This window comes from Panthera tigris, chromosome A2 (assembly GCF_018350195.1).
Source record: "Panthera tigris isolate Pti1 chromosome A2, P.tigris_Pti1_mat1.1, whole genome shotgun sequence".
NCBI lineage: Eukaryota > Metazoa > Chordata > Mammalia > Carnivora > Felidae > Panthera > Panthera tigris.
The window spans coordinates 75,898,845-75,912,599 of record NC_056661.1 but is presented as its reverse complement, the minus strand read 5'-3'; the positions used below and the strand labels follow the sequence as shown (position 1 = coordinate 75,912,599).

At 43.8% G+C, this 13,755-nt stretch overlaps 1 protein-coding gene across 5 annotated transcripts in view; it reads right to left on the bottom strand.

The window, feature by feature from the left end:
* The window catches only part of NRCAM (neuronal cell adhesion molecule), a 282,657-nt gene that overhangs the window by 46,899 nt on the left and 222,003 nt on the right, over window positions 1–13,755 (bottom strand). For all 5 annotated transcript variants that reach the window (XM_042964235.1, XM_042964240.1, XM_042964247.1 and 2 more), the window contains 3 exons: window positions 10,851–11,035; window positions 9,254–9,385; window positions 1,170–1,313 (listed from right to left, as the gene is read on the bottom strand). In XM_042964235.1, the coding sequence (XP_042820169.1) occupies window positions 1,170–1,313; window positions 9,254–9,385; window positions 10,851–11,035 (461 nt within the window). The remainder of the gene's footprint in view (window positions 1–1,169; window positions 1,314–9,253; window positions 9,386–10,850; window positions 11,036–13,755) is intronic.

Genomic DNA, 13,755 nt, shown 5'->3' with positions numbered 1-13,755 from the left:
GATGTGGGCCTCCAGTTATGGAATGGGTAAGTCACATGAATAAAAAGCCGAGCATAAGGAGCAAAATCAATGATATTAACAGCAAAGTGTCAGGACAGATGGTAGCTACGTTTGTGGTGAATAGAAGCATGAAGTATAAACAAGTATAAACTTGTCAAATCACTAAGTTGTACACCTGAAATTCATGTAACATTGTGTGTCGATGACACTCAAACAAAACAAAACACCAACCATTTCGGAAGATGTTTCAGTGTATCATAGTTTTCTAAACATATTGCTAAGAATTGGTGAATAAATGTACATCTGTGATTAGGACAAAGGCCAAACATTATGATTAATGATTTATTTTTTAAAAATCAGAATCATGAAATTGTTATTGAACTTCCCAGTTCCTAAAGATGGAACAGCAGGAACATCCTGTTACTAAAAGCAGATGAATGCGATTTTCCTTTGGAGCATTTGACTGGGAATGGAGCTGCCTGACTATCTGGTTAATTATCCAATCAATATATTTTTTAAATTGTTTTAATATTTATTATTTATTTTTGAGACAGAGAGAGACAGAGCATGAAGGCAAGAGGGTCAGAGAGAGAGGGAGACACAGAATCCGAAGCAGGCTCCAGGCTCTAAGCTGTCAGCACAGAGCCTGATGCAGGGCTCGAACTCACGGACTGTGCAATCATGACCTGAGGCAAAGTCGGACGCTTAACCGACTGAGCCACCCAGGCGCCCCTATCCAATGAATAATTGGACACTATAAGAACTGTGTTATAGGAGTGCCTGGGAAGCTCAGTTGGTCAAGCGGCCACCTCTTAGTTTCGGCTCAGGTCATGATCTCAAGGTTCGTGGGTTCGAGTCCTGCGTCGAGCTCTGCGCTGACAACGTGAAGCTTGCTTGGGATTCTTTGTTTCCCTCCCTGCTCTGTCTCTCAAAAATAAATAAATAGATATATAAAAAAAAAGAACTGTCTTATGAAAGAACATCAAGGCCAGAGTATAATAGCCTTCGTGGCAAGGTCTGTATCTTATCCACCTTCATATACCCCATCTAGCTCTCAGTCCTCTGTGTGTTGCACATGGTAGGTACTCAGTATATTTTTGCTGAACAAATGGAAGACTACAGCAGTCATTCACTGAACTTGTCATTTCTGTAATCAAGGGAGCGCTTACCCAGCACATTTACAAATGCGTTTGCCAGTAAATATCCGTATTCGTTAGAGGCATTGCACTGATACACGGCACTTGATCTTTCTTGAACATTCGAAAAAATAATGGTATCGCCATCGATTTTTCTGCTGGGGTCATCAGGGGCAACTGGGTGTAAAAACAAAAGCACGTTATTTATTCCTCTTTGCTTAAAAGATGTGCAGTTTGAGGTCTGCATTATGGTAAGTACGACAGAAACACACACGAATCTAGGTATGTGCAGTAAGGAGGAGGAGACTGAGAACCCAGGCAGAAACCATCATTTTCCCTCCTCAGATTTTAGTTATCACATGTCAGCATAGGGTTATGCTCAGTACTCATTTAGTCCTGAGTGGATTCAGTCCGTAAAACTGAATATCATTTTTGAGAGATCCGGCAGTGGGGGAAGCACAAGTTAGGTGAAAACAGCAATACAAATTCAGGAAGTCGTTGCCTTTTCACAAAGAAACTGTGGTTCTTTACGAAGAAGTGAGTTAATTTATCGAGAGGAGACAGCAAACGCTCATTGAAAATACAGAAACCCTCTAGCCCATCCAAACCTGTGTCTTTTACGAGCCTCTTGTTGACATAGATAAATAATAAATAAATACCTATAAATATAAATGTTATATATTATATATTATATATATATTATATATTCTATATATTACATTATATATTATATATATTATTTAAATATATATTATATATTATTATTATATTATACATAGAAATATTATATATATTATTTATATTTATATATAAATAAATAAGTACCTAAAATATAAATGAATACCTATTTATTTATAGGTACATACATAAATATACAGGGCCAATAATCAAACGTGCAAACATTTCTTTTCCTGAATCGGAAATTCCTGAGGCCGAAACAGATTATGCGAAACTTCTCTTAAAGACAGTGTTTTTTAGCTAAACCTCTCAAGTATGTTAAAAAACAAAAAAACCCAAAAACCAAAACCAAAAAAAAAAAACCCAAAAAACCTAGAAACCAAAAAACCAAAGTCAGGACCAGGACTGATCCTTACTGCAGTGGAATGAGAGTACCATAATAGGTGAGAATTTAGTCCAGGCCATGCCTAGCAACGTCGAAGTGCGGTGCTCCTGGAGATAAATGCCCTTCTGCGAGTGCTGAACCTTAGGCTGTGACCTTACACCGCGTTAAAAGCACACTGAAAGGGTTGACAGGTACCGGCCTCAGCACACTGATCCAAATCAACACTCAGTGACAGCACTCTTTCTCCAAAAGCCGTTCTTGCAACTTGACCCACTTAAGAAAGAAGCCTTTGCTTCCATTCCAAACACCATTTTTTTTTTTCTCTTTGATGACAGAAAAGAAGATGCGCGTCTAAGACATACTTATCATCGCATTTGGACACTTTGATTCCGTGTAAGTCTCAAATGTTTGGTTCATCAGTGGTTTATTAACTCACTTTCATACAAATAAACAGAACTATAGTTACTCATCCTTGTTTCAGTATGTGGATCTGGAGTAGTGTTCTCACGCATGCTGTGTTTGTTTTCCACCATGGCTGCTGTAGCAAGTTACAAAATTAGTGGCTTCAAACCACAGAAAATTTACCGTCAGACCGTTCTGTATGTGGTTGTTCAACACTCCCATCACAACTAATAGCTAATTTGTAAAATCACCTTAGATACTCCAGTTAACTCACTAGTGATGGGGGATGCCTGGATCCTTTGAGTTGGTTTCTTAGCTCCTTTCTGCTGCTTATGACTCTGAATATTTCAAAATTGCCTTAAGAAACATGCTCTTCCAACCAGAAGATAAATACAAGTTCTAATCCCTCTAACAGGGTAAAGACTGCATCAATACATGACAGCAGAGGACAGAAATGTCACACTGGCCTAGGAAGCAAACTATGGCTGTGGCAGGCAGCCAGGTACCCTGAGAATGCAGTATACCCCGGGGCCACCAAGGGTATACTTGTCCCAGACCCCAAGTCTAGTATCACCGGGGCCTTTCTGACTCACCCACTCTCAGTGACATCCATCCACGCAAAGCTTTTGGAACAGAGCAGCGTTTCTAGGATCTCTTTCTTTGTCAGCTATGCTCAGCAGTTTTGGACCCAGCACTTGGGCACTCAGTGTTGGGCCACTCTGGGGGGCTCTCAGTGCCCACCATTCTGACGGCACCTCGGCGGACATTGTAGGCAGCAGGGGGCCCGGTTGAGTAGTGTCTGGGCATTTCAGACAGCGATGATGCTCAGGCAGAGCCCTGGCCTGAATCTCTCTGGATATGTGAGGAGAGCTCTTCACGTTCCTTGAGTGTATGGACCTCTTAAAAGTTACACCACCATGTGATGTTTAATGGGCATAGAGCTCCAGGTTTGCAAGATGAGAAAGTTCTTGAGGTCTATTCAACAGTAATATGAATATACTTAACACTGCTGAACTGTAGACTTAGAAATGATTAAGATGGTAAATTTTATGTTATGGTTTGTTTTTTTTAAACTATAATAAAAATATATCACCACAAACTCGGAAGACCAGCTCAACTAATGAAGCCAGGAGGACAATCTTCCCTCAGTGGGAACTCATGAATCACGACATAAACCATTTTAAAAAGCGTTTTTGTAGCCCGCCCTTGCATTTTTATTTGCTGTCAACTCATCTCCATGCTACTCTTTACCTGAAAGGCATCTGACTGTACCTGCCTTGTTGCTGCTTAATGGAGCAGTCTTCAAATATTTATTTTTTGGCAAGGTGTTTAGGAATAAAATAAATCCTTTAGGTAAGAGTAGGGAATAAGCTAATATCTCGCCACGGGGATTTGGGCTACATTTTCCTTAAGTACTTTAACTAAACAAACACAAACAAACCCGGGAACTGTCGCGGTGACATATGGAGGCTCAGTTGGTACTGGATAAAGAAGAAAATTGCTAGTGTAGAGATATTGGAAGCCCTTGGATTCTCTGTGCTGGCTACTGGATAGGAGTAACTCTCCAGCAACCAAACCCCAGTTATCCAAAGGAATAACGATTAATTCTGGGAATAAGCAACTTCTTTTGCTATCAATGAACAACAAAGAAAGAAATTTGAGCATACAGGCATCATGTACAATTTAGAGCCCCGAAGATAAGGTTCAGAACTGGGCTGATATCTTTCCAACAATACATTCCTTTTTAAAAATTTTTTTTTTATCATTTATTTATTTTTGAGACAGAGAGAGACAGAGCATGAATGGGGGAGGGTCAGAGAGAGGGAGACACAGAATCTGAAACAGGCTCCAGGCTCTGAGCTGTCAGCACAGAGCCCGACGAGGGGCTCAAACTCACAGACCACGAAATCATGACCTGAGCTGAAGTCGGCCGCTTAACCGACTGAGCCACCCAGGTGCCCCAACATTCCTTTATTCCAACTGTCCTGACACAGCTGGCCAAACTAGAAATGCTTCCAGCAGTTACATAATGAGAATGATAATTATTGCCACCTCATATGTGTAGAGAGCACTATCAATTTAACAGATAGTTTTGTGTCTATTGCATCATTTTATTTCAAAAAGAACTTTATGCAGTGGATTAACTAGAAAGTACGTGCACTTTGGAGAAGAGAAATTAGAGACTGGAGCACCTGGTGGTTTAGCATGAGATGAAGGCTCAGATTTTCTGAGTCCGTCTACTTTATAAACATCTCCTTGAAATCTGAACATTTGGCCATGATGGAGATTTTCCTTCGTCTGCTTACTCCATCCCCCAGAAGGGAATGCCAACTGAGCCCTTTACTTTGGAGAAAAGGGAGAAGGGAGACGCCTTGGTGGAATCTGGGGACCAGCCTGGACCAGGCCTCCATGCCCCTGGCAGCTTCTCCTGTGCTCCTGGCTTTCAATCTCCGTCTGATGTCAGCCAAAGACAGAAGTGTGGCCACAGGAGACCTGTCTACTCTCATTCTTTTCATTCCTTCCCCTCCTCATCCCTTAGAGAAAAGGGACCTTTTAACAATGATGGTGAGATCTTGTAAGTGCTCCACCTGGAAGATTCTGAACTGTTCCACTATTCAAACAGGGGACGATTAAAGATCTACATGTTTTAGGTTCATCTGCTGACTCTTAAGACAGGGACAGGTTCACATCGTCCATGGCCTTGGCCTTGGACGTCGTCTTCCTGGTTCCGGGTGCTACTTTCACACCCTCCCACACACCGCAGGTCACACAATAAAATCAAAGATCTCTTCCGGTGCCAGCTCTGTACATCTGTGTTCTTTGCTCTGACTTCTGTAGATTGTTTAAAAAAAATATTTTAGGTAGTTTTAGGCAAATTCCATACTTAGTCTGGTCTTGTTTTTTGCTTCAAGGAACATTTAAAGCAACCTGGCCAGTCCTGGGAGGACAGAGCTTTGGAAGAGTTTGCGATTAGACCCCAGACACTTTTCTGAGTTCATTCTTCCAGTTTTCTAGGACAGTGGTTCCAGTTCTGAAATGCAGTCACAAATCGATAACGCAGTACTCTGTTAACAGAGCCCTAGTCTTACGCCTCCCTCTCCGTGATGCTGATTCTCCTTCTGTAGGGTCTATGTGCCCTTGGCAGCCAGGGCCTGCTGAGCTAGGAGATATCACTGTCCTTAGGTGACTGTCCACAGTCAGGAGTGGGGAGGCGGTGTGTCTGGTAGTGTGGTCCCCTGTTGTGTCGCACCTGGCGGGGACACTGCACAGCTCCTTGCATGATGCTGCAGAGACACGGCCGTTCCCTGACCCTCACCCTCAGCAGCTGCCTGCTCCTCCCACTCCCCCCCCCCCCCCCCCCCCCCCCCCCCCCCCCCCGCCGCAAGGTTTCCGCAGCTTCTCAGGTGGAAGGGTGTTGTTGCCAGATGGCCTATGTTCCCATTTAACGTCTGGGGTCTATTCTAGGCCCCCTTGAAGGTCAGGAATCCTCACCAGGCCCACTCTGTACCTCTGTATACCGCAGCAGACTGCTCTCCCTTGCCAACCCTGCCTCTCTGCCACCCCTCCCCCTCCCACCACTGCTCCCTCGTTGCCGGAAGCATCTACAGGTGCACAGCTCAACAAGCTGCAGATGAGAAAGAAGCCCGTCTCCCATGTCCTGAATGGCTCCCAAACCTCAAAGGCAATTCTGTTTACGGGCCTCCAGATTCATGGGCTAATTATCAACCAGGATAGAAAGGGCAGAGGCACAAAACTCCTCAAACTTCTACCGACTGTTTGACAGTTTTCTTCCTCACATACTCCTTCTGTTGGATCAGGGGAGGGCAACACAAGGTGGAGACACGTAGGGTTCGCTTTGAACTTAGCTATGCAAGACTCAGCAGAACTGGGAGATGGATCAGTTGCCAGGGGCTAGTAGGGAACAAGGGGGCCCTATAGTATCATTGTGCAGAGAGCTATGAGGGTCCCCACCAGGTGCCTCAGGCCATCACCTTTCAACAATGAGATTCCACACAGTAACCCATGCACTTTCAGCCTGGCCACCAGATGTGGAGAGAGCCACCATTCAGACACTTCATATCACCTTGGTATAAGCATATGGCACCTGTTCCCGGCACCGCAGGGCAGCCTGGTGGGTGAGGGAGGGCCCTTGCTTTGCTGCCACGCTGCATGGTGTCCCTCCCCGCTTGTGGACCAGAGGGACTGCTCTGAGGCACGCCAGAGGTCGGGGGACCCTGGGTCTGTGGGCACCATAGAATCTTGATCCTAACTTTGCTCAGCTCCTTGCTGTCCTTCCAGTGGGGACTTGATGCATACTTTCAGGATGGAAGAAATGAACTAATTTGGAACCTGATTTGGGAGATTCTGTTCTAACTCTTTCTGCTCGGGACCTAATCAGATGGTCTGGGGTTCTAGAGGGCCTAACTTATATCTCAGGGCCGCCGTCCTGCGCCTCCCCTCCCCAGGCAGGCCTTTCCCAACTGCTGCTCCCTGCAGATAGCTCATTTAAAGGGGTGTCTACGAGTGAATTTCAAAGCCTTTAGTACAACTGGAGCCACAAGGCTCCCCGAGAGATGCTGCCTGTGCCAGGTTTGGATGGACTATGAACCATGGATCAGGAAGGGGTTTATCTTTCCAACCTTCCCTAGCTCCCTGGTTTTTCCGCCGGGGGGTGAGATGCACAGCCCTCGCCACTTGTCAGTCCCCCTGAGGCCAGATCTCAGGTGTGCAGTTAACCTTTCGTAAAGGGCACAGAACCCCCTAGCTGCACGATGTGCCGTCACAGTACGGAGCACGCCCCGTCCTTTCTTGCCACTGTTTATGCATTCCTGAGCAAATCAGATACCGCACCATAAAACTTCTTCTTTAGGTCTGGGCTGTATGCCTACCGTCTCTGTTTTCTCTCCTGGCAACAGCTTCCCAATGCACAACCACAAGGTACTCTCTGCACTTCTTCCTGATCCTGATCGTGGTTAAAACTGGGAGTGGAAATATCCAAGCCCCAGCCCCTGGCCTCTTTAGAATCTGTGTTCTTCCTGGAACATACTTCCTTTTACAGTAACCACAGACTGTCTGTTTTAGAGTATCTGATAAGTGCTGTGTAGTGTGACACAAATTCCTAATAAACAGCATGGAATGGGGAGCTCTTACTTGGTTTAGACCCACAGTTGTAAGACCCTGAGAGTGAGAAATGGGGACTAAGCCATTTAATACTGCTGGTAGCTCTCAGATCCATCGCAGGGTGAAGACTGTTTCAGGAAAGGCAGTTTAATGGACCTTTTGGTCAAGTAAAAGTAGAACAAATTTTTGATTCTGGCTCAGAGGTAATGAGGAGCAAAGGTGTTCTACTTCATAAGCCTGAAGGTTGTCTTCATTGTGACTCAAGAATATCGTTGCATGGGTGCCTGGGTGGCTCAGTCGGTTAAGCGTCTGACTCTTGGTTTCAGCTCAGGGCATGATCTCATGGTTCATGAGTTCGAGCCCTGCCTTGGAGCCTGCTTGGGATTCTGTCTCTCCCTCTCCCTCTGCCCCTCTTGCACCTTCCTGCTCTCTCTCTCAAAATAAATAAAAATAAACTTAAGAATATCTTTGCAGATTATTATACTATTGGCTAGGAGGGTGATCTTGAGTCTGGGTTTTGAACAAAAGCTGATTGTCTCTCTCTCTCTCTCTCTGGGTGTAAGAGAAGGTATGAACTCCAAGAAGGGGAAAATGTGCAGTCACCACCCACTGCTGCCTGAGGTTGGGGGAAAAAAGAAGACCGAGTGGGATCTCTGTGGATGGCTGTGACTTAGGAATCTGTGAGCAAGGAGATACAATATTCATTTTAAGTTTGTTTGTTTGTTTTTTCTTTGCCATAACCCTCAAGCCTTCTCTCATCTTCAAGCCTTTAACCAGGTTTTATAAAACTGGTCTTTGCTGTGCTAGAAGATCAGAGGACAGGACTGTGGCCACACCCTGGGGGACTGTTCTGGGCGGCACGGCGGCAGGCTGGGGAAGCTGGCTTGAGAGCGAGCAAGCCGGGAGCAGTCCAGGAAAGGTGGCTCATGAGGTGGCACACAGCAGCCAGTATTGCTCGAGGTGACCTCTGCATACTTGGGGAGGGAAAACTTAGCAAAGATGGAGTGTCCAGCATACAACCATGGTCGGGGGACCTGTTCTTTGAAGGGCTCTAAACAGGACAGCCTCTGAAGACCACAGAACTTAGGAACATCCTGGCTATGCTTAGGAATGAGAACTCTTTAAATGACAACAGCTGTGTTTCTTCTTCTCACCACATCCCCCGGCTCTATCCCTAGCCTTCCCCGCATCTCCCTGGACTCCTACAACATTTCCTTGAGCCACTTGACATTTTGAACGAAAAAGATAATCTGAACTTTTCAGTCCTGTTTATTTCTGATCCTGTCATTCTTCTTAGGGCCCACGTAGAACACGGCGAATATTGCCAAGTCCCAATCAGCACACAGCATCACGTTAAGAGCACAGACTATTTGGTCCTAAGGAGTACCCGAAGGTCATAAAATAAGCATCTAAAGGTAATTTGGTGCCTCTTTTTTAACTGCACATGGCTTCCTTCCTTAACCACCGGTATTTCATCCTCCCACTGTGTTCCCCGCTGAGACTACAACCAGAGCCAGGCGAGGAAACTTACTTTCTATTGGGACGCCATTCGATAACCAGCTGATCCTGGGCTTGGGGTTGCCGTTAGCTCTGCAGATCAGCGTCCCATCCTCTCCCGGGGACAGTACAAGATTTTGAGGTGCCAGGATCCAGTATGGAGCCGCTTTATTAAGGAAAGAAAAAAAAACCCCACAAAACTTTCAATCATGCAAGTATTCTAGCAAATTTAGTATGTCGAACTATCTTAATAATAAAGAATAAGTATTTTGCAAAACATCTATTAGCTTCATTTGCTTAAGAGTGGGTAGACTTGTAAGCGATGTCCCAAAGAACACTTGAGATTTTCAAAAGAATGTTTAAAGAGGTTCACAGACAACTGTGTATTGTTTCTAGACCCTTGTGCTACAAATGTCATCTCGTTTTACGTTAAATTCATCAGGCATGAAAGAGGTAACAGATTTCACAAAAGAGGCAGAGCAATTTACAGTACAGAGACGGGTTGAGAAGCATGAATTTAAGTTCTGAGTCCTGCAGAATACACCTAATTATAAAACCAGGAAGCAATTCAAAAGACTTCCCACTTTCGAGAAGTCACAAAGCCAGTATAGAGTGCCCCGTGAGCCCTTCACCCAGCTTTCTCTAGCGAGGTCTTACGTAACCATGGTCCAATTATCAACACAAGAAATTAACATCGGTACAATACTATTAGCTAAACTTACACCCTCTATTAGGATTTCTCCAGTTCGTCTACCAATGCCTCGTTTCTGTCTCAGGACCCTGTCCTGGACGCCACATTGTGTTTACTTATCCTGTCTCCTTACCAGTCTCTTCCCATCTGCCAGTTTCTTGGCCTTTCCTGGTCTTTCATGACCTTGATACTTTTAAAGAGTACTGCCGATCAGTTGTTTTGTAGAATGTCTTTCATCTTGGGTTTGTCTGACGTTTTCTCTACACTGAGGTTTGGGGTGATGGACCCTTCTTACTACATCCATCTTTCAGGGAATACATGACACCAACATGACTTATCACGGCTTATGTTAACCTGGCTTACTTGGTTGAGGCCATGTCTGTCACGTGTCTCCTCTGAAAGTGACTATCCACCTGCTTTCCATAATCTATTTATTAAAAGTGAGTCACTAAGTTCAGCCCCCACTCAAGGGCAGGGAAATTCAGTTCCATCTCCTACCCAAAGGAATGCTAAAGAATTTGTGGACATGTGTTAAACCCCCCTCCGTAATTAAGTTTTGGGGGTGTGTGTGAGAAGAAACACTTTGAGGCTATGCAGACACCCTATTTCTCCTTCAAGTTTTATCCACTAATCTCAGCTTTCATTACTGGCTCTTGCCTGCAGCAGTTATAACCGTGGGATTTTAATGGCGATTTTCGATTTCCCTCATTCTTTCTACAGTTATGAAGCAGAATTCTTCTGTGAGGAAGATTTGAGGAAGAGAATTTTTAACCGGCTTGAGATGCATTATAAATAGTAATGTGAAGAGTGTCAAGGTATTGGGAATGTTCATATAAATTTACATTTATTACTACTGAAGAATATAATCAGAAGCATATTTAACTGAAGATTTACGAGTTCTCATGAAGGCAAGAGCAACACATCTGAAACAATTATATACCTTTGACCGTGACAGAAATGGTATGATGGATTGCTCCTAATGCATTTTTGGCTATACACTGGTAATTTCCGGAGTCTGCTTCTGAAACCTGAATAATCTGCAGAGTTTTCTTAAAGTTCCTATAAAATGTCCGGTTGGTGGGTAGCGTGCCATCCTCTTTTATCCAGTAAATAACCGGGGTAGGCCTAAGAAAATAAATAAATGTTACAACAGAGAAGTTCACCTAATTGCTTCTGAGGGTGAATTTTCATGCAAGTTTGTAACAAACTGTTTGTATAAAGATCATGAGAAATATAAAGACACTGTAACTAGCATCACACTGTTATAAATAATTCCCCCCCACTCCCCGGTGGAGGTGGTGGGGGGTGGGGTGGCACCCGGGTGGCTCAGTCTGTTAGGCATCCAATTCCTGATTCTTAATCTTGGCCCAGGTCAGCATCTCACAGTTCTGTCAGTTCAAGTCCCACGTTGGGCTCTGGGCTGACAGCACAGAGCCTGCTTGGGATTCTGTCTCCCTCTCTCTGCCCCTCCCTGGCTTGCCTGCTCTCGCTCTCAATAAATAAATAAACATTGAAAAAATAATGCTCAAAACCTTGTATTGGAGTCCATAAGCTACCTTTTCACACAAGCAGCCCCATGCTAATTCATGGTGCACCACAAATTTTGACTTCCCTGATTCCATGAATGTGCTGGCATAAGTGACTTCACTGAAGGGACCTAATTATTTTCTGCAAAGCTCTGATCCATGAGGCACTCTTGGAAAATTTTATATGAAGGATCAATCAAAAGTGTTACTACGAAATTAATGATACCGAGGTTTTCTTTTTTTTTATCAGCTAGAGCTAAACACGCAGAGAAAGAGGATGTCTGGGTGGCTCAGGTCATGTTCTCATGGTTTTTCGGTTCGAGCCCCACGTCGGACTCTGTGTTGACACCTCAGAGCCTGGAGCCTGCTTCAGATTTGTGTCTCCCTCTCTCTCTGCCCCTCCCCCACTCATGCTCACTCTCTCTCTCTCTCTCTCTCTCAAAAATAAATAAACATTAAAAAAATGCAGAGAAAGAGCTGACATACCTATTTGTGCCCATGAACTTTTATACCTATATCCCCATCAAATGGAAGAATTTTGACCTAGTGATTTTACAAGATTTCCACAAGGGTAAAATAAAAATCCACTGGACACAAACATTTACTAAGCACTGGACTACAGACCAAGCACTAAGTTGAGTGCTGGGAAGATAAAGACAAAAAAAAAAAAAAAAAAGGTCTAGGCCCTCAGGGAGATCATAATATTTGTCCATTAGAAATTCAAGTGGGATTAATTGATTAGAGAATTGTTTTTGGTTTGCATAGTTGAATATAAATAATTGAACATGTATTTGATGAAATAGCTTCTAAAATAAAACATGCTGTGTATATAAAAAGAGGTATAAAATGTAAAATCATTTGAAAAGCTAAAGATTCATATATATATATACATACATATATATATACGTATATGTATATATATATATATATATATATGTATGTATATATATATATGAAGATGTGCTATCTGATAGCATATTCTGGTGTTTCTTTGTAGTCAGATAATCTGTATCTCATACGATCTGAAGGCGAGAGGGTGACAGAGATAGAAGCATGACATCAAACGAAGTCATGAATTGTTCTGGAGGCTTCCTTACTACCCAGTGGGCAGTTGTTACGAAAGAGAAGTATTTTGATTCTGAGTCCTACAGCTATTGGCTTATAAATGAAGAGAGCCCCACTCTTAGTTTTACAAAATTCCAAGGTTTTAAAAAAATTCTTTTGGAAGTTCGATGCAATTTCCAAATATCAATCATATTTTAGTTTTTACATAAAAGACCATTTGTGGGAAGGAGAATCCCAAAATTGTGAGAATGGGTATACCTACTCCCAAAAGTTAAGATTTTGTAGAGTAAACCACTTACTAACACCATGATGATGAAAATTCCAAAGTTTTTTTGTTTGTTTGTTTTTTAATTCTGGTGGGCAAGATATATATTTTAGATCTTTAAAAGGGGTTGGTAGCTTTCAGGTACGGGAGGAACTGAGAAGTGTGTGTTGCGATTTCCTGACATGACCAGCAGAGGCCTCCCTGTGTCTCCCACAGTGAGCAGTGAAGCCATTTCCTGGAGACCCATTCTGGGAAGGAACTTGAGAATGCTGGGTGACCAGCATCAAGGACAGCACAGATCGGAACATGTCATCACAAGGATGTTTCTGAGATTCGTTCAATGTTCCCAGCACATGTGCCCGTATCAACAGGACCTGCTCTGTGCCAGGCCTACGAGGGAACCAGGTAGAAACTTGCCTCTTGTGTGTATCTACCAGAACTGTTGTTCTCATCTCTGAGCGAAGACATCCCTGGAATTCCTGTCAAGGGCACATGGGTTCTGAGGGTGGCGTCAGCTCTGAGGAGGAGGAGACATTCAGAGGAGAAGAGGAGGAGGAGGAGGAGAGACAGTCATAAGGAAGCTAGGCCTGTGACTTGAAGGAGTGGAAGGGACAGTGTGCCAGTTCTGAGGCTGGGCCCTAAGAGGCCATGTGTGCTTCTGTTGTTAGGACAACGTGCCAGGGCTAGACCGCTAGAGGGACAGGAGAAACGCATGGCCAAGAGCTGTCCTGCTAGCAGCCAGAAGACCCTCAGAACTAAGAACCCACAGCTGAGCTGCCTAGCAGGTGCATGAACAAGCTCAACCTAAAATGTCCTCATCTCACCCATTACACAATGTCCCCAAGACCTGTGGACAAAGGACTAATGATAAATAGCTATTCTTTTTAAGGTTTGAGGCTGTTTGTTACACAACAGTAGCAAAGCGATATATCCTAGTTATAATCGTAAGGTGATCACACATACTTATTTCAAGGGGAACACTATTATAT